We start from the raw sequence: 26,722 nt of genomic DNA on the forward strand, positions 1-26,722 counted from the left end.
CAATAGCCATTACATTTACAGTCTAATTTTATAATCTTAATATCACTTGCAACTTGTTCACAGTACAGGTCTGTTTTCTTTTCAGGATGAAGAAGAGGAAGAGAAGGAAAACAAGGATTCAGCCATTAAGGAGATGACAAGTTTGTTGGTGAGTCTTGTGTGACTTTGTAGGGATTTAAATGTAGCTTTTTTCTTGGAGTTTAATGTTATATTTGGTGACAGAATTACATTTTTTCTTTGAAACAATTTAGATGTACATGTAAACACATAACAACTGGGACCATGGAATCGGTATACCTTTTGTAAAGGTATTGTGATTCCATCTTTCTAAGTTACCACAGTACTTGGCTTAACAATATTTTCTCCACTTGCTCTCCTGCGTACCTGCAAGCAGAAAAGGGTATGTTACAGTTATCTTTCAAACAGTCCTTCTTGCACTGTAGTCCACTTTCTTAGTTCTATTGCCTTTTCTCTATTTCCTTCCTTTTTTACCTGTGGTCTGCTACTTCAGTCCCTGTGAAATGTACAAATATGTGCAGAAATGACAGACTTATGTAGACCTACTAACATAGATATCAAGTTGATTGCAGTTATAATATTTCCATGGTTTCATGATTTGTTTCTCTTACATCATTTTAACTCTAAAAATGTTTATCATACAGTAATAGATCACTACAAACCCTTACAAATTGCAAAACTTGATATTTGAATTTGCAGAGGACTATAAAGCAAGCAGGCAGGCCCCAGTCTGTCCATGAGGAGAATGAACTGATGAAAACTCTGCAGAAGAGGAGGCAAATCACAGACAGGACACAGGAAATGTCGCTCAGGAAGATATCTGGTACGTACTCAAAACTTACAAAAGTCAATCGGGCCCGGTCTGTACTTAAAGATAGGCTAAGATAATGTAGAATTTTTTTCAATTTAAGATCCTAATTGTTCTATCTATGTTTACATATGCTCACATAAAACAAAATGCAGTAAAAGGTTCTATTACAGAAACAATTCTCATGAGTTAAACAATAGTACCGGTACCTTTTAAACCGTGCACACTCTTTCATTTGCATGCTGTCTAAACTTTAAGCAAAGCAGTTAGGATCCTGACAAACGAGAAATCTTTTATAGTCCAGCTGTAGTTGCAGATTGAAATATGCTTTCTTTTTAGCGTATTTTTCATTTGTGTTTTGTAAAGCAAATGATATCTTTGTTCTTTTCCACTCTCTTACAGAGCCAGTTCTTCCATCCCAGCGCTCTCTTGCAATCAGACCTGAACCAATCGCAGAGGAACAGGAGCCCGTCACACCGAAACCCGACGGCGCCTTGCCAAGTCCTGTCTCTCCCGGCCAACCATCACCAAAGCCCATCCCATCTCCACGCAAAAGCAAAACTGTGAGTGGAAAGGTTTTCAGTACCGTGGAAATAATGCAATTATCTGCAATTCTAGCATGGAAAATTCTAATTTGTTTGGCACTTTCTGCTGTGAGTGTTTATATGCATTTACATTTGTATTGGCGAAAGTATCAATCAAAAGACAGCAGAAGCCATTGATGTCCACCTGTCGTATATCCAGATTTGGGGCACACCAATTTGAAATGTTTGTTTAAGATTTGCAGTAATTCATCACGTTATCACCCCAATTCTGTAATAAACATTTTTCAAGTCATGATTTTTGTCTTTCCTGATCAAAAATTGCACCCTTCCAGATCAAACAGAAAAGTCAAGAGTGGCCCTGCCAGGAGCAAGATGTGGACAACCCCACCAGCCTCACAAACACTCCCCAGGGTGGGGACAGCACAGCCCAGGAGACATACAATGTACCTAAGGGTGGGGCTAAAGAGAGCGCGGAAGCAGCGAATGGTGCAGAGGGACAAGGTGGTGCAGAGGACAACCTGTATGAGCCTGTGGAGTTTGGAGAGACAAACGCATGATGAAGAGGTCATCCCGACTGAATATCATCATAACATTCCTGCTGGGAACATTTCCCACAGAAAAATATTTTTGTGACAATTTCAGATCCTGTATGAAATTTTGAATGGAATCAATTGGAAGATCTGGTAGAATTCAAACCATGACATTGCTGAAGCAGGGAACACTGTCCAGCACTCTGAACTCATTAGCATGGTGTTGACAGATCTCTAGTTACACTGGCCACTTAACATTTCGACAGACACTGGCAGTTTGGAAAACCTAATTAACTTTTAAGTCAGACATCACTGCAACAGCCGGGCATTAAAGTAATAAGAGGTATAAAGATACCATGTTGTGGAGGGATGCATGATGTTCCAGTTGACATGTAAGGCTTTACAGTGACCAACAAGTTGAGATCAGACACTTAAGGTTAATTAGATTTTCCAAGTTACGAGCGTCATTGCAAATTTTAAGTGACCGGTGGAAAGTGACTCTTCAAAATTACTAGAATATAAAAAGATGCCAAAAGTGGGCACTTCTATCACCTTTCTTCCTTGCACTCCAAATGCAAACAGAAACCTGTAACAAAGGCATATTTTGTTGATGTGCCGGCTAGATCACTGTCAGCTACAACTATTATCATGATCATTAGGCCCAATATATGCAATGGTAAACCTGTGATTTGGGACGAAAATTCCAGCAACGACTGTTACAATATTCTCTTAAACCACACCAATTTAATTTCTTGGTTAACGGATTTTTATTTTCCAAAAAAAAATTTAAGGACAAAAAATCATGAAAACAGAAGGCTGGCCCAGCCTTATGTTTTCATGATTTTTTTTTTCTAAAATTTTTTTTGGTGGGAAAATAAAAATCCGTTAACCAAGAAATTAAATTGGTGTGGCCTTATATCCACTTGCCAACATTTGTACCTGTAAAGATCATATTTTTGTGAAATGAGCAGAAAAATGCAATTTCCATTGTTACAAAGTGTTAGAAAATTAGGAGGGATGGACAGCACAGCAAAAATGTTGGGAACTCTGGGGTGTTTTGGGCTTGGTTAGGGAATGAGAAATCACAATATATATATTTTGAAAAGAAAAGTTGTAGGCACCCTGTGGGAATATCTCGAAATACCTGGTGGATGTAAATTGGATGGATAGCTATTAACATTTCACACTGTTGAGAATCAAATACACTCTGAGGAGACATATTGTTGTCTCAAAGCGATATCAATTTTGTAACAATTGTATGAATATTCAGCTTCATATCTGCATTGACATGTAAATATAGCAATTTTCTTACTTCCCGAAACTCAACTGAAAATATGATATGAACCTGACATCACTGTAACACATCAGCACCGGAATGTTGTACTGTATTATTGATGTTAGCTAATTTTACGTAGAATGTTTTTGCCAGTCTGTTAAGTTCCAGGGTGACACTGAAGCATCCAAATTCCAAGCAGACAAGATCATCAAAGATAGACAAAATTTTGACAATTGAAAGGGCATAGAACTATTTGAAAATACCTTTTTAAGTGCAGTTTTCATCTTTGACAACTCCAAAACTTGAAACAAGGAGGTACTTGAAAAAAAAACTTATTTGCAGTAGTACAACTGCATGGAGTAGTCCAACTGTTTTGTAGTGATGTGGAAATCATGCCCTGTGATTGGCCAGCTTTTAACAAATAATCACAGTAAGAAGGTAACAGTGCCATGTCATTGGTCAGGTTTTAACCAATCATAACTAACATACTTGTGGTACTACATGAACATGTTTTAGAAATATATCTATTATGAACTGTGAATGTGGAATCTTGACAGTGCCTTTGTCATGATCATGTTTAGTCTGAGACAGGACTCAGTTCTTTCTTTAGCATAATTTTGTATCTACATTTCTTTGAACTGTAGAACAACTAGTTATGAATGTTTTCTTGTGAATTAAGCATATCATAATAATATCTGTTCATTAGTTGGCAACTACAAGACAGGAACAGCCTTAGTGTGTCTGCAAAATGCAACTGCCTTTAGTGTAAACAGCACTTTAGAATTTATTGTGTGTGCCTATGCGTTTTTTCAAAATATGTAGTATGAAATTATTTTCTTAATTGTTTGGAAAATGTCATCATATTCATATTCGAAGGTACTTAATACATTAAGACAGATAATCAATATGAATGAATCATTAGTTTTGCAAGAAATTAATATAGAATTTGTTTGTTCTTCTTTAGATGCAGAGCCAACATCGCACAGTTACAATATTTGATTCACTGCGACTGTAGCTCAGGGAATATCACTTGCTACAATTTTAGATGTCATAGAACTTGCCACCAAGAATAGTCCGTGTGCCTTCCAAACTCTTTCCATGCAGAGAACTCATTAGAGATATGTAAACCTGTTCATCATTAATGCCAGTTTTTGGTTCCCAGTGATTGGTGAGGTTTTTTTTTATTATTGGGAAACAATGAATATGAAATACTACTGATCCTTGGCCAATTGGGTAATGCAATAGCTACTTACCTTTTTTTGTGTACCAAAGTTGTGCCACAACTACTTAAAGCCAAACCTTTCTTGGGGACTGCGTGTTATCAGAATGAAAAACTACATTAATTGATTGTTTAAAAGAGGAAGGTAGTAAGATGGTGTCAATTTGTTTGGAAATATGTTTTAGTGTGTGCTGCTTTTTTGCTTTTTATATTAGGTGAATAAAGTTGTTTTTATACACATCTTTCTTGAGTTTGTGATGTTCTTTGATATTTTGAACATACCAATTTGAAAGTCTAACAAGAGTCCGTAGGACACAATTCTCCGTGAAGTATTTGTAGTATGTACAAGTATTGACCCACACAAATTGCATCTCTGCTCAGTCCAAGTAGTGTTTTAGAGCAAGTAAAGAAAAAGTGTTTGTTTATCTTTTTCTTTCAATACAGGAGTGGACAACCTGCTGAAAAGTATGTTTTACAGCATGGCACAGATGGGATCTAGAAATTCCGGGAAAAGTCACAAAGTTAGATCTAGATGGCCCCTTTTCAATTATCAACGAACCATTCAGCCTTACAACTAAGATGTATCAGAAATCACAAATATGCAGTAAATCCTCTTTCCACAATTTATTGCAGGCCAGCCTGATCTATAGCTATCAAGCTATTTGCAATAAAAAAGGCTAATTTATATCATCGTAACATTTCACGAAGGTCAAAGGTCACCGGATCTAACCACCCGGAAGTGACACTGGCGCGCGCACTTTTCTGAGAGATATTTCTCAACAATCTTTCATCCCCTGTGTAAACTTTTTACATTGTCACAGCCTCCGTATTATAAACTACAAGTGTGGTAAGTTTGAAGGTCCAGAGATTTGCCATTTTCACGCTGTGCGTAAAAATACATCGTCCGTCCCGTGCGCACATACTGTATGCGAGTTGCGAGGGACACAGCATACTTAATACACAGACTGGAGCTCACTCGGCACATGTTCGCAGCTAAAACTCACAATTCCCGTTGCCGCATTGGTATGTAACTTGGTATATCGTTTCCTAGGTTGCGTGTGGTGATGCACGTTGTCTATTTTTCAATGTAACAGTGACTATACGATCACAGCAAGTAAGGAAGATTTATACCCCGTATCTGCCTGAAGTATTCCAGTCATGCATAACGGATTATAACATGGTCCCTATGGCAGGGCAGTGGGACATAGCATTAATTATAGGGGTGCAATTACGATATTGGATTGACGTTTAAAGTAGTTATGGTGTAACAAAGCTATTGTGCATCCCCACGCCGAACCAGGCAAACGATATGCCAAGTTACACACCAATGCGACAACGGGATCGTGAGTAATAGCTGCGAACGCGCAAACAAATGCATTCCCAATACTCCCAGAAGGAGGTCATCCTCCTCCCCGGAGTAATGATATCGGCACACATGTACCCCCCCCCCCCCCTTTCCATCAGATGGACTCGCCTTCATTATACATAAAAATATTATCAGGAAAAGCCATCTTGTTGTCCTCCCTTTCGATTACCAAGAGGCTGAATTACATAGTTTTATCATTTTCATCTTTGCCTTTGATGCTTGAATCACCTGTATAGATTACTATTTTTGATGAGTTTGTACTTCTTACAATCCGTTTCTTACACCGTCGATTCTTTTGCACATTTGAGCATTGGTCCTTGCGTTCTACTATTTGAATTATAGGTAAGAATATTTTGAAATTATTTGCACAAGATTCCTGCACTGAGGAGAAGTTGTAGATGAAATTTGAATTCCAGTTATGTCCTCAACATATTTATCAAGAAAATGGCTTTTGAAACATTGTAAAGGATCTGAAAGACCGTCGGGACAAACGTCCATTTTTATTTGTATCAAAGCAATTGCAAGGGAACGTTACAGTGAGTAACGTGACAAATTTACTCATGGTATGACTAACGGTGTCATAGTAATCAAAAACATTTCTGCATTATTTCAACTTTGACGTATAATTGTCCCGAAATATTTTGAAACCAATATTTCTCTGTAAAACTAAAGCGAGTTCTAAGAATTCTTTACAAGTCGCATAAAGTTTAGACTAGGAGCAATTTTCCGATTTGCTACAATGATACTGTGGATGACTCAGAAAATTGCTTGCTTCATGTCTTTTGTTGTCATGGTTAATAACATCTGCCAAAAATAGTTTTTGAGATTTCGGCACCGACGTGATACTCCTGAAATTACGGTGACGCATTTGGTATCAAGACCCGTCGGACCTCTAAAATACCACAACTGTCGAGACAACGGGGTGTGTCGGTTGGCGACTCCGCGTTTTGCATCATGTTGGCGCAAAGCGTCGATCCTAACAAAGTTTTAATGTTGTATTTGAGAATAGATATTTCAAAAAAGCGTTCATGTAGTATTCATAATTTAGGATCTGCAAGAAAAGATGTTCTTGAAAACTCGCGCAGACAAAACCACCCCTGTATTCGTTTTATGGTTATGCAGGGCGAAGTTGTTGAACAGGTATGACGTCACAATGTGCCGTTCCCCCCAGGACAATTCCACCTCACAATCTGGAGAGGAAGTCGTCTGCATGACACAACAGTAAAGAACTGAAAGCCAAACCCCGGGAAAGGCAGCGCACCTTTTGGCGTGTATCCGCGGTTCGGACGCCCGCCGCCCGATGTTCACACACACCTTCGTGTCCAGCACGGTCAGCAGGGCTTCCAGTAGGGAGTACCTTCATCCCAATGACAGCAACAACTTCAACGGACTCACCGGCTCATGTAAGTGTCCTTGTCTAGCTGGCTCCAAGCATCATGTGACTTGGGCCAACCTTCTAAACCACACATTCCTGCACGAAGAGTTAACAGAGTTGTAGGAACGTAAGATCTGCAGATGAGCTAACATCATCATCGTCTTCTTCGGTGTTGATGTGTGCATGGGGTTTCGTCCAGGTGTGTTACTAAAGCCCGTCAGAGACGTTTATTTGTTGCCCGGCCTCCATGATAAAATGGCTGTGACCCTGCCGTGCCAGTCTGTGCCCTCCCATATAGAGAGTACGTGGGGTTATTTGTTAGAATATTTCACCCCGACATCTGTTGTGATGAGCGAAATTTTGAGTATATGATGATCAGTTGCGGACAAGCTATCAACTAACTGTTGATATACTGGTTGTTTTTCGCTGTGGTGACAAGTTGCAGGCGATCTAAAGATATTCCCAAACCTTTGAACTAGACTTGGTACAGTCACAACCAATATGCAACTGTTACCAAAACATCTTTGAACTTTAGGGTAAAATTGGTGCAGCGATGGTGAGTTGTTCAGCCACACGCCCCCTTGACCCTCTGACATCAACGCCACAATCTCGGCACGCGTCACGCAATGATCACTTCCCAGAATCAGTATCTGTTCAACACATGCTGTTGTACCAGTCTTTCAATACTACTTTTGTTCGTCTTTTATGTGTAATGGTTTATCTGACAATGTGGGCATAACCTGTCTAATACATGGTTACTTCGACCGAATCATCGTGAGGGAAATGCTTGTCGGCATGCCTTAGGTTTACAAGTAATCCCCAACATCCTACAAATGTAGATAGATAAGGCTATTCAACAAAAGAGGAAATGAATAGCATCTATCCAACAGTTGAACGCTCACCGAGCTAGAAACTGATGTAAACAACATCGCGCTTGTGTAAGAAAAGGCTATCCATAATGCTGATTGCTGGGTTCTTTCGTTAAAATCACATGGTTACATAAAGCCAGGGATTAAAGGTCCTTAAACGTAACCATCGATAGAAGTCATTATGATAGAAGTATTACTATTCAGCAAGTATAAAGTTATATTCGTAAGATATCCGATGATACGGGAGCGTTAGGACTAGAAACTGGACGCCAAAGTTTTAGTATCAGTAAACAAAACGACAACGAGGAAATATGCAACTAAACAACTCTAAACGATTCCGTGCTGATCGGTTAAGAATCGCTACTTTGTTTGGGTTCTCTAGATTTGTTCTTAAAGATGAGCGAATTTTTACTACTTTTGTTTTATACTACATTTAATTTCGCTGACATATCAACGAGGTATCGTTTTGGGTACTACTAGACTACTAGTCCACAGTTTGTTCAAGGTGTAAATAAAAGAACCTTTGAGTTAGGCTCCATCGAACCTCGCAAGGAACTATACACACTGCTGTTTATGCCGCTTTCCATTCCGCTTCCCTTTTATAACAAGGGAATGGCGTTCACAACAACACACTTCAGCATGGAAAGAAAGGTCACTGCGTGTGAATATCGTTCGGGCTCAGTGAACCTTCAGAGACTCCCACAGCAGAACGTCTTTTTCAACAACAGGAAGATTTCCTCTTGGGGATTTCGTATTATCTACTGAGCTTTCCTATTCACACGGAACCTGTTCTGTCATACTTTATTAAAGGTCGAATCTGGAATCCACGCAGAAACCTGTAACTACAGCCAATCGCAATCTGGTCTCCTTTGGGATTGAGCAAATTACAGGGTCATACCGCTTATTGATATATCTATTATCTCATCATACGTGACAGCATCATTAATCTAACTCCTGTCATACTCAAAAAAGTTTCATCGCTTGTTTTTTAAGCTTCTTTTAAAAACGGGAGATGTATTCCTGTTTCAATTGTCAGATGAGCGCTGACGAAATCATGTGGTACAATGCTTGCTACAATGACTACACATTTGTGTCTGAAATACCCCTTCAAACTTTGAAAGGGTATTTCAGACAAAAAAATGAACGCTTCTTGTAAGAATCTAAATTGCTAGTTACCAATACGAATAGTTCACGGTGTGCACTGACACGGAAGTTATATCTGTTTACACAAGTGTTACGCCTAGTATCAGAACGGCGAAGATGGGAGGGGGGCTATCGAAGTTGTTTGATATCATGTATAACGTTACCATTTGATTAAGTTTTCAAAGAGTGCTTGTATTTTGTCTTCTTTCTCTACAGTTGTGGTAATAGCAAACGTTCCCTTACTTAGACTACATAGATTTATATAAAACGTTATGTATATGTCATGTCATGTGATGCGATATGACATGATGTGATGTGATATCGAAGATTTATATCAACAGCCACACCTACTTTTGACCTACTATTACTCATGTGTTGGGCAGGTGTGCGCAGCATTTTGAGGTGACGTAATCAGTCAGAAGGAGCAAAGCAATCCTGTGACTTTACTGGGTCCTTCACTGGGATTTGTCAAACATTACCGGAAAAGGGTTATATCTATCATATAATGATTTTTTTATTTGCATTGGTGTTGCTAGCAGGGTCACTATATTCATATCATTCATTATTAATTAAAAAGTACTCAGGTATTCAATATATGTTCGTTCTGTCAAATCTCATCGTTCTTAACGTTTTGAAAACTTTTGAACTGTTGTAGGTGTCTTTCAACCATCGTGGTTGATAAAAGTAGAACTTTATTGCGCGACCATTGTAGCAGGTACAAAGTATGGCAACAACAGTAAACATAGAACAAGACATAAGTATGGAATAAAACTATTCACTACAACAAAATGACTATCTTGGGTTTTACATGATTCAAGTTTTCTAATTTTGAGTATCATTATTTTTTCTAATAACAAAACAATCTTTTATATATTTGCCTATTTTAACACTGTATGAGCTGTTGCATCTAGATATATAGTCAAATCTATCTGTGGCATTGAGTGTCTTAAAATCTGAAGTACTTGAATTGAGAAAGGTGAATAGCTCATCTCGTAGGGCATCATATTTAGAGCATTCCATAATAAAGTGAAACTCATCTTCAATTCGATTAGGACAGAATGGGCAAAACCTGTGATATGTAGAGCTAGTTTCGAAAGTTTCAGCAAACTTTCAAAGAGTCACATATCAATCTAAGGTTTGACAGTCAGAAGTAAAGATTACAATAGTTGGCAAATAGTGCGTGACCTTTTCGTCACTAGTACTGCCCTTCCCCATTGATTGGTAACAAAGCAGGGATAAACCTGCCCTTTGGGGCGACGTTTAGTCTGCCTGGTCGCACCGGAATGTGCACACGACACAGGCATCCCGGCCCGAATCTAATCCACATGTACACACCAACTTCGGGGAGTATCTAATTTAGAAAGTAGGGGTTTATTTCATGTTCGCGAATATTGAATGTCAGTCGTTTCCTATTATCTATCTTGTATCAGATTCTGTATAGGGGTAGAAATTTGGATGAAAACAGTTGATTGTCATCCCTTGAACTACGAACGAACACACATTAGCGCAAATGGCGTTGTGAAAAGTTACGATTCATAATCAAAAGGGATTCTCACTATGGAAAATACCAACAAGATCGAGAAGGAAATCACCAGATAGCATTAAGGTTCACTAAAATTCCAAGTGTGGAATCCTTTGTGAAAAATTCCACGACATAAGACGAGTCGCAAAGGACTGTCATTGGCACTAATGATGATTGGGTGGCTATTTTGTCCGTTTAACCCACAGCATTGTGGTCGGACAGGCTCTTTAAACTCCCGCAGCAGTGGAGACATAATCACACACACGGTGCAAGTTGGGCAATCGCTGATCATTATCTGTCATTATGAGATGATACTGTGATACAGCTCAAGCACGGTGTTGTCTATTCTCTACAGAAGCAGTGAAGGCTGTTGATAGTGTGGCAAAACACCAGAAGTAAACTTACTAATTCAATATGCTGTATAATACAGTTTGGCATTTATTGATGCCTGCGGCTAAAAGATAAAGATCCAGCTATTAAGTACTGTATAAACAAACTTGAACTACTTCAGTATGACACTAGAATGTTTCTGGAATGTGCTATCTGTAAAACTTAATTGGCTCTTAACTTTCCCTCAGACGAGAAACTTCCGAGTGAGAGCGGGACCCAGTCCGACTCGGCGTCCACCGGCTACAGCACGGGCAGCGTCACGTCCATGACCTCCATCTCGCCCGTGCCCTCCCCGCAGGACACCCTCACACGGTCCCGCAGACCCAGGCCAAGGAGCGCCATGGCAGACAACACCTTCAGCTGGGGAGGTACGGGGTCATGGACAGAGGAATGAATGAATAGATTCATCAATTAATCAATCAATAGATCAATAAATAACTAAGTAATGCATGAAAGTTGGATTCAATGATCAATCTATTGATTGATGGGTAGGGCGTGCAGGTAAGTGAGAATGCGACTGAGTGAGTCAATCAGTCAGTCAGTTAGGGAGTGAGTCAGTGAAGAAAGGGTTGATTAGCGACAGAATGTAATGAACAATTTAAGGAATAGCAGAAATTACCATTGAGCAAGTGCAAGGAGGACAATCCAGACAATCAGATAGCAGTACAGATTGCAGTTTGCGGTCAAACTGAACTGAAGTAATATTTTCTTCCACAGACAAATCCCCGGATGGTTACCACAACGGACCAATACCGATGGAGCTTATTGCTAAAGGTGAGAGCTTGGGGATGGGGAGAATTGATGATGTGTATGTTGGGCTGGGGATGACAGAACAAAATCAGTTTTTACTTGGCTAACGACTAACAGCAAATGTAGCGAGAAAATGCCGTGACGTTTTTACTGTTCAACCCAATGAATGAAACACAATTCTAGCAACATCATTTACTACTTATGACGTGATAAATGTTCGTTTGTCCTCACTACCAGTGCGTCTTTTTTGCAGCAGTTAAGGAGTTTGACTCCCTGAGATGGTGCTACGAACAGAACCAGAGCCAGGTAAGAACTAGTCTGATGGACAACACGTGCCGACAGAGATAAGTAGAGACAAACATTACAGTACAAGTTACCGCCAGATAAAGTCATCGCTAGTTGCATGATTAACATGGTTACCAGCATCGTAAGCGTTTCATCTTCCTCATTATCCTCTCGTAGTCATGTAGTCTTCATTTCCATCTTCTGTGCTATTATAAATCAGCCACATCATCATATTCGTCACCTGGTTCATCTTCCTTCTTATCATCTTCATCATCTGCTTCAACAGCGACAAGAAACGACAGAATGTTCCTAAATACACACTTAACAACATGTGACATTACACATATGTTTGTAGACTGTAATAGTTGTAGAATGGACCTGTGTCCAATAGTAGATGGCACAAATGAAGATCATCAACAATGAAAATTGACATGAAATAGATCTATGTGATGCGACTGGATTTTGTCTCATTTTCCTCGTGTTTTGCATATTTACTAATAACAATGAACGCATTTCCTTTGTCTTCTGTGTCTTTCGTGACCGCCAGTATATGGAGGTTGTGGGAAAATTACAGGAAACTCAAGCGGAGCTCAGCAAGTTGAAAAGAGGTAAAGTTACGTTTTTGTTATAATTGCTTTGTTGTTGTCGTTCTTACATATGGATTGCATGTACCTATGATACCAATACAAAACGCGTTCCGCATCGGACTTGCTTAAAGCTTGTGGTGAAGGAAGAGTCCATTCGAATGTCCTGACTGTCCACATCGAATTTTTGGTCAAAAAGTTTGACTCTCGGCGTTCGGCCATTAGCGGATGAGTCACCTGAGAGTTTGCGTGATACATGTGAAAGCGGTTATCTGAATCATGATATTGAATACCTGAATAACAGAACATCGCTGTTTGTTCTGCCCCAGCCTCCCGGTTCTTAGTGGACGACTACGAGACGATACAGACGCAGCTGGATGTGCAGGAGAGCTGCCGGATAGAGGCCGAGAGATACGCTGCAAAGGTCAGGGGTCAGGTTGTAAACGTTAGCAATAGAGCCAACAGAAACTCTATGATGGGCAAGGTCTAAGACGTCAGGCGTCATTACCAGATGGCGTTAAAACGCCTGAAGAGAAACGCTTCGACGTCTTCTGACCAGTGTCAGTTTACTTACGTACACGTTTACAAATGCAGAAAATCTGTCGGATAAAACTGGCTCTTTGGTTGTTATAACACCCTCCCATAACTTCTGCTCCAGATGGTGCAGGAGAACAAGGTGCTGAAGCGGGTGAGTCAAGGCTTCCTGTTGGAGCACGGAGGGAGGGTGCCCATCAACGAGAACCGCCACGAGCCCACGGAAATCAGCGAACTCAACAGCCGGATATCAGGTGAGACCCGTCCCGAAACTTTCTGATTTGTTGTCTGTTACTATAGATGGTATCTTTTCACTCCGGTTTGTGTTGATGGTTATCTCTTTGCTTGGGTGTCCATAGTTTGCGTTAGACTTGCGATCTTTTATAGTATCTCGTAGCAAAGTTGATTTGTTCCAGACAGTTTATTCCTATGAGTCCAATGCCTAGAGGCAACAACATCTGTATTAAAATTTGTTTTAAGTATCACAAACTATTCAGCAAACCATCCCCGAGTATTGAAAGACTTAACGTGAGTTAACATTCAGCCAATACTTTAACGACGTTTTGACTTACTTACGTAGTGTATATCATAATCTCCTGGCCAAGGCATTATCTTCGAGGAGATTGATACTGTACCACACACAACGCCCTCAGTTTGCTATCAAAGCTCCACAGAAAGATCACCTTACTAAATAATATAAATATACATAGATGTATGTATGTATGAGGCTACTACAGTTTATTAAAGGCCATTGACTATTATAGCTATGGGCGTTTGCGAGCAAGACCTCTAATCTGTAAGCAGATTTACCGGTGGTTAGGCAGTATCAAAAGGGCCAAAGCAGTATCCAACTCGCCCGATTGGAGATTACAAGACCCTCCCCTTTAGAAATAAGTTGACATATATGTAGCTCATGGGACAGGTTTTTAAAATGCCGTGGACACGCAAAAAAACGGAAAAGGACTATTTTTCCAAACTACGTGCATGTGCTAGCCTAAATCGTGCCGAACGCGCAAGTCTCATTCTTTGCTACCCTCCATGTTATTCCGGGGCCAATCAGAGAGCTCGGTTCTGCATAATGCCGCAGGTTTGGAAGTGGAAGATATGAATATGCTGAAGTAATAAGTCTGGTGTTCTGCACCATTTTCGTGGACAAGAAAGGGCGTAGGCTAAATAGAACTAAGCGAGATTGTAGAGTAAAATGGAGGGCAAGGAGTTCCCGAAGTGGTTCTTCACGTCTATGTTTCGCACGCCGGAGGTGTACGTTTCCATCCAGAAGCTGGAGTATCACGAGGTTCACGTGACAGGTACAGGAGACATGGGTTCGTAGAGTCCTTGCTTTTGCTCACATATACGTAGGAAAAAAGTTGCATAATCAGGACAGCTACCTAATGGTGTTCGCCGTAGGAAAATGGACAGATTTAAAAGTAACCTTGGTCACATTTGTCTCCAACAACATCGATCGTCGTGCTTTTATTGTGATGTTTGAACTACACTGTAGGAATACCAGCCAAAGCCCACCCTGTTAGACCAATTATTCTTACAGTTGCCATCTTTCCCGCAGAATTGTATAGGCTATGTTAACATATCCTTTCGAAAAAGACTCTGATCAAGCAGTCAGAAAGCCAGATATTGGTTTCTTTACTGCAGTCTAAAAGTCCATCGTTTCCAGCGATACATGTTCTTTGATTTGCGTTTTCTTACAAGCTATAGAAACTATTCGACGCAGGAAAAATTGAGGGAATGGCAGTAAATTATGGAACTGTCTTGACAAAACAAACTGTTGCACAAATGACACGTTATTCTGTGAAGGATATCCCCATCGTAAGAGAAAATAATATTTGTAACATGGGAAATCACCGTATTATTGCGCATGCCTTAGTAACATTTAAAGTCGGCTTCGAGTTGACATTTTCATCAGCTAGCTGTAGCCCAATATGGATGCAAGTAGTCTTTAGCACGGCCGCCATTTTGGTATAACTTCAAGACAAAATTGTCGCATTTCTCTCCAACGGAATGGTTATTTTGTGCTTGTGTAAGACAGTGCTAACAGTTACATGTAAACATTAAATGAAGTTTGCGCGGGTGCTTACATAGGTCTGCAACGATTGTTGTTGTTGTTTAATCATGAAAACTGAGGGTTGTAAGCCAGACTTCCTGTAGAACCCATGTGTGAGCTTGTACTTTGTAATCTTGACGCCAACGTAGGAAGAAGCGGATGACTGTTTTGCCAGTGTGGCCTTGATATCACGCATAGCAACTGATCGCCTGTTCTTAGAAGAAATATTGCATGGATTGTGAGACCTTAAGTCTATCAGATCTGAAGTAAAACGTTAATGGAATTCTGTTAAAGACTTAAGAGTGTTCCCTCCCACGCATTGATCCAAATTGGCCACATAGAGCCGTAGCCAGGAAAGAAGATACGATCAGAAATCTAGAGAAATAAAAAAAAGATTTTGCGTTTTCTTTTGATTTTCTGAAAGATCCTTTTGGAGCTTGTTTTTCTATGGTAACATAAACGAGCTTGTTCCATGACAGATTTTCAGACATCGTGTTATTGATCTCGGGGTTTATAAAATCCGGTTCTTTCTTACTTCACCTTACATTACATGTTACGAAGTTTTGCAGCCGCCTATCTTAGAGTCAGACCTGAGGCAAAATAACCGAAGAAGGTCTTTTCATTCTGGATCGCGGCTGAGAAAGGTCACTGACTTTTCCCGCTGTTGAACCCAACAAATGGAAGCCTAGTAATCTAATGTATTAAAAGCTTATTGTCTTATTTCGCAGCTCTAACGGCTATAGTAGGGAAGCTGCGCAGCGACCTGACGGTGGCTAACGACCGCGCACACTGCGCCGAGAAGGAAGCCAGTGAGTTCAGAGAAAAGGTAACTAACTGACTCACTAACTGAAGACGTGTAAAATAGAATTTGAATTTTAGAGTTTTAGAGAATTAAGAGTTTTAGAGATCTATCGTTAAAGATTGCATTATAATATCGTCTAATGTGTTTTCATATTGATGATCTTAACATACCTTAATATGAAGCTTATCCAGAATAAAAATTTGGCAGTATAGACTTTTTTCTCGTCTGTTAGAGCTAGATATCTGGGTAAGTCTACTGCTATTAGAAGTATAGAGTTGTCTTAGCTGATTTCAGAAGTGATTGTAGTCGATCATAGATGTTGGATCAGTAGCTGACCAGACTTTCTCCGTGCAACAAAGTTTGTGAGATAGTTTCCTTCCCAAAGGGCACAGGAAAATGACGTGACCAGTACAAAAACCAGATCTTCACAGACTGTACCTATTTTGTATCATATCTTACTATTATCGTATTTACAAAAGTTACCAATGTCGTGAACATTTCCTTTTAAAAGATGGCATACCTTCCTTGCACGTTTCTTTTATGTTATTGTTTCCTTTGCCTGCCCCCACATTTTCACCTTGCTTTTTAGACGTCATCACTGACGCACGGCTAGCAATTCGATTTCACTGCATGTTTCACTTTGAATAATGCATGCTTTATCCCATATTTTCCTTTTCGCTGCTCTCAGCATCGTTTCCCAACCCTGGTAAGTTTTACCTAAAAGCGTGAAGTATGAAAAATCGCGTGGACCAATTAAATCATACATCAGTATTGTTGTTTATCGAATTCGATCGCTCTATAGGAGTCCTATTATGGTGTTGTTCCAGCAAAACAGTACGAACACAGAAACTGATATGTTCAACCCGATGTCTTCTGATTTCTACGGATATGTTTTTCGTCATATTTTTTGTAGCGAGCAATTTTTGGTAAATTTGTTTCTGACAAAACACACCGACGGAAAATGCAGCGGATTAGAGGAAAGTAGCGATTTAGCACTTCGCTAGATTCAGGTTGGAGACAATAATGTGAATGATGCTGAGTGGGGCAGACTGTGTATCTTCTGACTCATTATCCACCTGATTTGGGTCGGTTTCTACCGTTTATTTCAGGTGTGCCTAAGTATGCATACGGATTCTACGGAATTCACATGATTTTTACGGCATGTGTAAGACCCAAATATACGGATTTTACCGAATTCATTCATTCATTCAAAGTTTAATGGATACATGCGACCCTTACTATCACATGGCAACAGTAAAACTTGTATAAATTCTATAAACTTCGTATAAACATTTAGGCACCCCTGTATCGACCCAGAGATGAGTTTGTTTGAAAGCAGCGAAACTGGTCCTGTTGGCGCGCGTGGTTTCAGCACCAAGGACAATCACCATGGCAGAAATAAAGCCTGAGCAGTTGGGGCGTTCATCGAACCAAAGAATTTCATTATGCATACGGCATATTTTCAGATCTTATTTCTTAGCTACGAACAACCTTCTGTTTGGGCCTGATGTTATGGTTGGTGTAGCTACCCCGATAAGCGCATGTCTCAAACTTCTACATATCAGGACACTTTCTCCCAACATGCGGTGGAGGTGTCTAACTGTACATAATGCTAGCCTCATTCGCATACTTCTTGGAGCTTTCGCGTTTATTTCCGGGGGGGGGGGGCTGATTAGCGAGAAATACAATGCAGCGAGGCAGAAAGAAAGCGGGCTTTTTGACGCGGTGAAACTCTTCCGGCATCAGAGAACCTTACCTTAGCCCATGTTGCAAATCATGAGTCACCGCTTCCCTTCCAAAGAGTAAACGCCGGCGCCCCTAGCCTGGAAGTCTTCAAAGAAGGTTAAAATAAATCTCAGTTCTTGTGCGCGACAAGTCTTCCCCAGAACGTCCACCTTACAAGTACCAAACCTATCACTTTAAACTTCTCATGGCTGTGCGGTAAGTTTAGTTGATTTTGATGTAGTTTTTTTTCACTTAACAGTATGAAGAAGAACGGAGGGGGCACGATGAGGCAAAAATACGGGTATCGTCCTTGGAAGAGGTAGTCAAGAAATTCAAGCGGGGTGAGTGCGATCTTTGCTCTTGCTCAGTCGTCAGTTTCTCTTTGTCGGTAGATGCTCAATATTTTGAAACATCTACTTTGCTGTCATCCTGAAAATCTTGGAATAAGTATTCTGCTCTAAGAAAGCAACAAATTCCTTCCAGAAACTAAAAAGATCCACATTTCAATGAAGCATTATACCTTTGGTTAATGAGAGTTCAAAAGGGTGGCGTTTTCTTTACTTCATTAATCGCCAGCCTATAGAAGTTTCGTGGCCTAGGACAATTTTGCAAGTTTGATTTATAAGCTTTATTCTATGCACCTATCTGTCACAGGTAGTTAGACTTACCAGTAGAAACGCCCAAGCACCCGTTGAGAATCAACATAATATGTTTACTAGTTTAAGTTCTGTTTTGTATGTAAAGATGCCATGATTCTTATTTTATGCACCTATTTGTCACAGATAGTTAGTTTCTGTATACAATATTGTATCACTTCTGTAATGTTACTCCCAGATATTGCTCTAACTTTAATATGATGTTATGATTTTGTAAAAATTGGTGGAGGTGAATAAAGTGGTGAAAAAAAGTTTAATTTTCAACATGATGTCCACAGTGTCCACCATGGTTGTGGAGGAGTACGAAGATCTGCAGCAGACACTGGAGGTGGAGAAGGGCTGCAGGATCCACGCAGAGGACTATGCCTACAAGGTGAGTGAGAGAGAGAGAGAGAGAGAGAGAGAGAGAGAGAGAGAGAGAGAGAGAGAGAGAGAGAGAGAGAGAGAGAGAGAGAGAGAGAGAGAGAGAGAGAGAGAGAGAGAGAATGAATGAATGGGGAAAGAAGATAAAGGATGTTGGGATTAGATACAGTAGACTCGAGGAATAGCAGCAGATTGAAGATGGAGGCCGACGAATTATGGACGGAAGAATTACTGGATATGTAGATGATTCTACTTGGCATTTGCTCTTACTTCTCTCATTTGTTTGTGAAGATAAGGCATCCAGGAATGCAAGTTGATATTTTCAATTCAATCTATAACGTTACAGCTAGACAAGTTTTGTCAGAGATAACACATATTTTAGATGCCGTACGGCACCTTTCTTCAGTGTTCGAAAATGAATGTCAACATCATACTTTCCCTGGAAATGAATGCAAACATAAGACTTTTTCCGTGAAGATGGATGTTTACATAAGACTTTCCCAGGAAATGAATGTTTACGTAAGTGTTTCCCTGAAAATGAACACTGTGGATGTTTACATAAGACTTTCCGTGTTCCGAAAAGTCTTATGTAAACATTCATTTTCGATCATTGAAGAAGGATGACCTAGGGCATCTGAAGCGTCTATTATTTCTATGAAAAAAAAGTTGTCAAATTGTATAGATTGAATTTAAAATATAAACTCTTACATTATGTTGTGGTGTATGTCTTGGGCCGCCATTCAAAACAGTGAACGTGATATCCAGATGACTTTAATGTGTTGCAAACTTCTGCCTTACACAGATTCGAAAGGAGCGGAATGCCCTGCGACACAAGAGCGCCATTTTGGAAGGCCATGTGACCATGGATGACCGTCTGATGTCTGCGCTGGACAGAGTGGACTCTCTGAGTAAAACACTGGAGCAAGAAAGGCACCAGCACAAGCAGAAGGTAGGAAAGACAACAAGAAATGGAAAGCCAACTTTTTCAAAAGTGTTTTCCCTTTACCACTGTGCGCATCTGCAGTGGCTTTCTAATATGCTATATTTCTCATCACTTATTTGCACTAACAGTTATATATCATTTTTCAATTGTCATTTTTTGGCAAAACTTTCCTCTCTTTTTATGAAATCAATTTTATGTATATTACTGTTCAGCGACATGAACATGTTACCTTGTACCACCTAATTCAGATACGTCACCTTGAGGATGAACTTGCAGATGTGGAACGTGTTCAAAAGGTAGGGACAAGGCAGTGTAAGGGTGCTTTGTACCAAAGTCCTATAAGTTAATGCTTAAGTGCGGCCTTTTGAAAACCGCTGGTTATTGCTTCCAAAACTGCCATGACTAGGTATGCTTATAAAACATTGGTTAGAATGCTTTGTGTTTTGGACAGAAAATGGACTAATGTATAGCTTAAACTGTGATTCCCCCCCAAAAGTCTTTGTTGCTCACAATTGGTATGTTCCTTCTAAAGGATTGCAGACAGGATTCAGAACTCAAATGGATGATTCAATTTTCTGATCCAAATATGGTAGCTGATAGCCAACTGTATGTGTGTTTTTCTGTGATAGGTCCGTGCATTAGAGGAGCAACTAGAGAATTCAGGTGATACAGGAAGGGTGGACAGATTACAGCCCAGCGTCGGCATGGCAACAGGTGACACAGGGACAGAGTCCAGGGTACAGTCTGGCATCACCATGGCAACAGGTCACAAAGGGACGGTGGGCAGGGTACAGCATGGCAATGCCATGGCAACAGTTCACAAAGGGACAGTGGGCAGAGTACAGTCCGGTGTCACCATGCCAACAGATGACAGGGTACACTCTGGTGTCACCATGGCAACAGGCAACACAGGGACGGGGGCCAGGGTACACTCCAACGTCACCATGGCAACAGGTGACAGAGGCAGCGTACAGTCCGGTATCACCATGGCAACAGGTGACAGGGTACAGTCTGGTGTCACCATGGCAACAGGTGACAGAGTACACTCTGGCATCACCATGGCAACAGGTGACAGGGTACATTCTGGTGTCACCATGGCAACAGGTGACACAGGGAAGGTGGGCAGGGTACAGTCTGGCATCACCATGGCAACAGAAGAATCCAGCCAGATGCAGAGAAGAGCGGCTGAAGCTGAGTCCAAGGTCAAGGAGCTGGAGAAGGAACTTGAGGAGTTGAAGAAGAAGCTGGCGGCACCTCCACCTCCACCACCCCCTCCTCCCCCGCCGCCACCGCCACCTCCACCTCCGAACCCCATGAAGGTGTTTGGCAACATCCTTGGCAAGAAGAGACCAGTGGGACTCCCGAAGAAAGGTTGGTGTCATGTTGGTCTGACATGGGGACGTTGTATGAGAATCTGGTCCATTGTGTAACCTGAGATTTGCTCTTTCATGATTAACTCACTGGACATCTATGGAGGTTTTTCCCTACTAACACTCTACTGGACCTCTGAGAGGACTTACTACAGCAACAGAAGTAGTGCATGACAATCCAGTCAAAATAAAGATCAGTTATGATTTTTGGTTTAACAAAGTTTTGACCCATGGGAATCTGACAGCAAACTATCCAAAACCTTTACCCTCCAGACGACCCACGTGACGCGGCCATGGCAGAGATGATGGAGCGAATCAAGAAGGGCAACATCGCTCTGCGCAAGACTGGCCTCATCCAGAAGGACAAGCCCACAGCCATTGTGGATCTGCAGGGCATGCTGGTAAGCAGGATGTGCCTAAAGATGTGTTTAATTATAGCTCTTTTTGGCGACGCCTCAGGGACGAGCCAAATTTTTACTATATTGTGTGCAGATTGCAAGAATTCTAGGAATTGTACAGGAATGTGAAAGTCCATGGGACGATAACTCAAGAATGCCTGGATGTATTGTCTTCATATTTTGTAGGTGGGTAGGTCTGTGGGAGACCTTGTAATGATTGGATTTTGGGCCTCCTAGCGACTTTCTATGGTACTGCAGGGGAACTTTCGCTTTTCAAATCTCGTCTTCTGAACATGCTATAGTCATGATTTTTAAGTGGTGGATAGCTCTTTGTCAGGAAAATATGTCCTGTAGATTTGGACCCCATAGCGGCTTTTTTGGAACTACAGGAGCTGATTTTGACTCAAAATTTGAAAGAGAATAACGCAAGAAGGGGATGACGGATCATCATAATTTTTGGTGTGTAGATAGCTTAATTGATGATTTACATAATTATTTACCAATTATGCAAATCAATATCTGATTTGCATAATTAATGAGGACAGTTAATAAATCAGCTGCATTTTATTATAGGACTCTCAAACACATGACATATGTAACTGAGAAAGAGATAAATATCGATAGATATCAATTATGCAAATTGATACTTAATTTAAATAATTAATGACAAAATACTATAAATCCATAGTGGTAAATGATGGGGATTTCATTTTTGCACCATTGGGGGAAATGGTACGATATCTTTTTGTGTGAAAACAAGATTTTCATACATTGGACAACTTGTGTTATTTTGGTAGAGAAGGTGATCGACTGATATGATTTATGTGAGGTCCTTATTTGCATGTGGGCTAAAAACGAAAACGTTAACAGACACCACCGTCGCCATGGCAACATCTTTTTATGTTGCCAATCTTGTTTATCGTTAGGTCTGTTTCTGCATGATTGATAAGATAAATTCTCTTATCCAACTTTTATCAGTCTGCAACTACATGTAGTAACGGTCTATTCTCTCCACAGAAAAAGACTGCACCCCGTAGACGGCCGAGCAAACTATTCACGATAGAAGAAAATATGGACGAAGCCACTAAACAGTTCATGAACACTATGAGCAGGAGACGGGCATTAACAGGTTTGTACTCATGACCAACATCAAATGTCAAACATTTTCACACTTCCCCTTCGTAGCTATAGCTAAGGGTAACATTGGTACTTTAATTTCAGTCTAACTCCCTCCATGTTGATTTCTGCTATAGCAAAATGTGTTTCATTCATGAGGGAGAAAATCAAAGGAAACAAGAGTTCCACAACCTCATATCTCCATGAACAATCATATTCATGCAAATGACTTACACATTTGCATAATATATGCTTGGTCATAAACACCTTTATCTTACTTACACATGTTGCAATATTGACAGTCCTATAATTTTCCAATTAGATGAATTATGGTGTTTTTGCATTTATTATGCAAATTAGGAATCCATTTGCATAATTGGTATCTTGATTGGCATCTAGGTGATACTCCACTTTCCATAAACAACATATGTTACATGTATTTGAGTCTGATAATGGAAAACACTGCAAATATAGAATTTCCTCATTAGCTATGCAAATTAAGTCACAATTAGCATAATTTGTACTTCATTATGTATCTCTCTATCTAAGCTACCTGCATACTAAGTATCCTATTGACAGTCCTATAATTTTCCAATTAGATGAGATATGGTGTTTTGCATTAATTATGCAAATTAGGAATTTATTTGCATAATTGGTATCTGTCGATGATTCACATTCCATAAACTACATACGTTACATGTATTTGAGTCTTATAATGGAAAACACTGTAAATATAGATTTCCCTCATTAGCTATGCAAATTAAGTCCCAATTAGCATAATTTGCACTTCATTGTGTACATCTCTGTCTAAGCTACCTGCATACTAAATATGATGGAAATACGTCTTTCCTTTGTTCAGTTATTCACCTTAGAAGATTTTCACAATAACGACACTGCAGTTCCACAGCAAGCTGCTAGGGGGCCCAAACCAACACCACGTCTTCATTACACCACAAGCTATCTGCCACCAAAAAATTAATACCATAGCACGTCCAAGTCAAGAGATACAAAAATGGAATTTCTGCTGCAGTACCAAGGTCACATACCAGGGGGCCAAAAATCGACCTTGAATTTCGGCTTCACAACACCTGCCCATATACCAAATATCATCGCAATCCATCAAGAGGTTCTTGAGTTATGCTGACTACAGTAGTCCGGAAACACAAACAGACAAACAAACAGACAAACAAACAAACAGACACACAGACACACCCAAAACAATATCTCCATTTTTCATGGAGATAATGATTAAGATAACCTGATTGTTTTACATGTTATTACCGTTACAGACAAATCAGGCGGGAAGCAGAAAAATGGTGATCAGAGTGAGGACCAGAAACGATCAAGGTAAGCGACAAATTACATTCTGTGTCACACAATCATGAGTGGCCCAGCTCTTCAAGATGCATTAACTCTGGCATGCTTCTGGTGCTTTTGGTTCCTATTAAATGTTAGAAGGTACACCCCCAACACCCCCATATCAGCTGATCTTGTAAGACATTTAGGCTTATGTATGTCATAATCACTTTCACTTACTTTTGTAGGTTTGTAGTTTGTAGAATACACTATCATGATTAAGTTTTAACCATTTGCTTTGACATAGCTATGCCATGACAGTAGTTGCACAATCAGTTGGTGTTCTGTTGCTTTGCTTGCTGCTTGCTCAGTTGTTTTTTGCACATTTTAGTTCAGCTGCTAGGGCCAAGTCACGCTTCTGATGCTAAGTACGCACTATAGATGGTGAGCCAACACTTTACTGCTTATATCATTTGCACAGTACGGTTGCTAACAATGCTTTTGATTATCCCTTGAATATATGATGAATTACATAGAAGTTTCTGTGTCTTGGACTTTGCTACCTTAAGCTTCGAACAATACTTCTAGTCGTGTTTTGTGTAGCTTGATTAATTTTCTGGTTTTGTCTTTCAGTGAGGGAGTGACTCGTAAGAATTCAGCAAACACCAGGGGCAACCTGCATGACTTTGTAGACAGTTTTAAACCTAGATGATGGGACTTTGAAACAGCCAATGAATGTGTTCTAACTAGAATGGCTCAATGAAGCTGCTTCAACAAAGTTTAGTACAGTACTGTACTGTACTGTGCTGGGCATATCTGGGTTTTTCCCCACTTGTCCTGCCAAGATCTGTGCATCTTGGATGGTATTTTTGTTTAAGTTACCAAATATTCAAGAAAACATCTATGATGCACTGCTTAGACAAGGAGAGCATTTCCAATTCTGCCTTGCAAAGAGTCCATCATCTAGGGCCAGGTAGTGGGGCGGTGTAGTGCAAAGTTTTATTTCCATAATTTCTACCAATTTTCTGCTCAGTCCTTCAATGATTTCTGTCAATCTTCTTGTGAAATTCTTCCCATCAACAAAGTCCTTCTTGATTAAGCCCCAATAAATGCTAATGCTTCAGTTCCCCAAGGGTTGCTGGTGAAACATGAAATATTGAGTCTTCTCCAGTGGGGTGGAATGAGGATTTATTGGGGATTCCTTTAAGTACCAGTGGCATGTAATTTCCTCTATCATTCACATAACAATTTGTTCCTTTCTGAAAACATATAGTATCTATCAATATTTAAATCAATTGTCTTCTGTATGACCTTTGGCAGGACAAATAGGCAATGGGCCATGGTGTCACAGAAAGGACTCCTTACTCTGTGACGTCACAACCCATTGCAAACATGTTCTGCAAAAGGGCACACAGTAGACAACTGATTCAGATATTGCATTCTATATGTGTTCAGAAAAGACCAAATTTTTATGTGAATGACGGCAGAAATTCCATTTCACAGGTACTTTAAGAAGTTGATGTACCAAACCTAGCTAGTTTGAATGCTGTAAGTTTATGATTGCTAGAATTGTACATAATATGTATAATTTTGAATAAATTAATGTGTAGCATGTGTATCATTGACCTAGTGCAATAGCTTCTATGTAGATTATTTCAGAGAATACATTGAGTATGATGTGAAAAAGTGTTGCTTTAAGGTGCTTGTTTTCTGGTAGATTTCCCATTGTGTATAAGGCCACATGTAAAATCCTAGAAGTTCTATCCTATAGAAAATCCTAGAAATGGTGTCACCTAGTGATGATGTTAAATAATGGTAAAGAGTATGCAGTGTGCTCAATGATCAAGAGTTCCAAGCAGGTTTCAGATGTCTATACCAGTACATCATATTTCTGGTCGTAACATAAGTCAGCAGTATAAGAGTTAATTACTGTAGAGTTGTTTTTTTAATTAGCTTTTCTCTGTGAAAAGAAACCGAAAAGAAGGGTTACCGGTTGTTTTTAAACAGCAAAGGTGTAGTATAAAATTAAAGAGTAAATATACCATAGATTTGATATGTCTCAGTGCTAAGAATGATGATCACACTTTTAAAGAAGTGTCTTATGTACAAAAGTATTGATTATCAGTAACTAAGTTACTTCAGGGGGAAACTGAAATTTGGAATGATGCAGATCAAAAATAACTTTGGCAAAGATTTGATCAATTTTGATGATCATTGCCTTTCTGTAAATATATAGATCTGTAAAGTTTACATTGAGCTGATGTAGCCGATTGACAATGTTGCTAGCTGATCTGATTTATAAAAAAGATAAACCTGGACGTATTAGATCAAGAGACGACGGGATGTTTAGTCCTCGGAGGTAGATCTTTTCATGCGTGCCATACTTTGCAGAGAGATAGAATGAGCAATCTTTGTTCTCTTATAAGGCATATAGAGCATAATATACTATCTATAAACATTATTCAGCCAAGTCTTCAGTATGTGATCTGGGACTCCAGCAATAGAAATCAAATTTGTTCATATTTGTGTCTCTTCTTCTAGAAATCGTAAAACAGTGTGGCCTGGGATATGTCATGTGGCTTTCCAAGGGAGGTCAAAGTTATAAAATTGCATTCTGAACCCCATGGCAATATTTTGTAGCTATTAGTGTTTATGGTACCTATGTCTAATTATGTACTATTAATAGTACATGTATACTACATATTGATGTGTGGGTGGGCTTTTTTGAGCCCAGATGGTCTGGAGCTGCAATAAAGGAGAATGACTTTGAAATGTGTGTG

At 39.9% G+C, this 26,722-nt stretch overlaps 2 protein-coding genes across 7 annotated transcripts in view; both read left to right on the forward strand.

Annotated features, from left to right (window-relative positions):
- Positions 1-1,952, forward strand: part of LOC136431058 (shootin-1-like) — a 47,497-nt gene extending 45,545 nt beyond the window's left edge. For all 4 annotated transcript variants that reach the window (XM_066422255.1, XM_066422256.1, XM_066422259.1 and 1 more), the window contains 4 exons: positions 86-148; positions 718-841; positions 1,229-1,389; positions 1,704-1,952. In XM_066422255.1, the coding sequence (XP_066278352.1) occupies positions 86-148; positions 718-841; positions 1,229-1,389; positions 1,704-1,928 (573 nt within the window). In that variant the 3' untranslated portion in view covers positions 1,929-1,952. The remainder of the gene's footprint in view (positions 1-85; positions 149-717; positions 842-1,228; positions 1,390-1,703) is intronic.
- A 4,962-nt stretch (positions 1,953-6,914) lies between these two features.
- LOC136431063 (shootin-1-like) lies at positions 6,915-25,267 on the forward strand. Of its 3 annotated transcripts, XM_066422264.1 has the most exons (18): positions 6,915-7,165; positions 11,250-11,429; positions 11,779-11,835; positions 12,065-12,117; positions 12,644-12,704; positions 13,010-13,104; positions 13,339-13,468; positions 16,002-16,099; positions 18,060-18,141; positions 18,735-18,829; positions 19,622-19,768; positions 20,011-20,058; positions 20,392-21,133; positions 21,406-21,533; positions 22,548-22,659; positions 23,936-23,993; positions 24,334-24,386; positions 24,576-25,267. In XM_066422264.1, the coding sequence occupies exons 1-17, from the start codon at positions 7,063-7,065 to the stop codon at positions 24,362-24,364; spliced, it is 2,220 nt and encodes a 739-aa protein (XP_066278361.1). In that variant the 5' UTR covers positions 6,915-7,062; the 3' UTR covers positions 24,365-24,386; positions 24,576-25,267. The 3 variants fall into 3 exon arrangements, with proteins under 3 accessions (XP_066278361.1, XP_066278358.1, XP_066278359.1); XM_066422261.1 differs by lacking the exon at positions 24,334-24,386; XM_066422262.1 differs by lacking the exon at positions 24,334-24,386 and having other exon boundaries at positions 12,068-12,117.
- Positions 25,268-26,722: the final 1,455 nt, after the last annotated feature.

This window comes from Branchiostoma lanceolatum, chromosome 3, assembly GCF_035083965.1.
Source record: "Branchiostoma lanceolatum isolate klBraLanc5 chromosome 3, klBraLanc5.hap2, whole genome shotgun sequence".
Taxonomy (NCBI): Eukaryota; Metazoa; Chordata; class Leptocardii; order Amphioxiformes; family Branchiostomatidae; genus Branchiostoma; species Branchiostoma lanceolatum.

Coding starts and splice junctions, on each gene's coding strand:
- LOC136431063 (XM_066422261.1), top strand. CDS start 7,063: ATGTTCACACACACCTTCGTGTCCAGCACGGTCAGCAGGGCTTCCAGT. Junction 12,118..12,643: donor ACGAACAGAACCAGAGCCAG/GTAAGAACTAGT, acceptor CGTGACCGCCAG/TATATGGAGGTTGTGGGAAA. Junction 16,100..18,059: donor CCAGTGAGTTCAGAGAAAAG/GTAACTAACTGA, acceptor TTCACTTAACAG/TATGAAGAAGAACGGAGGGG.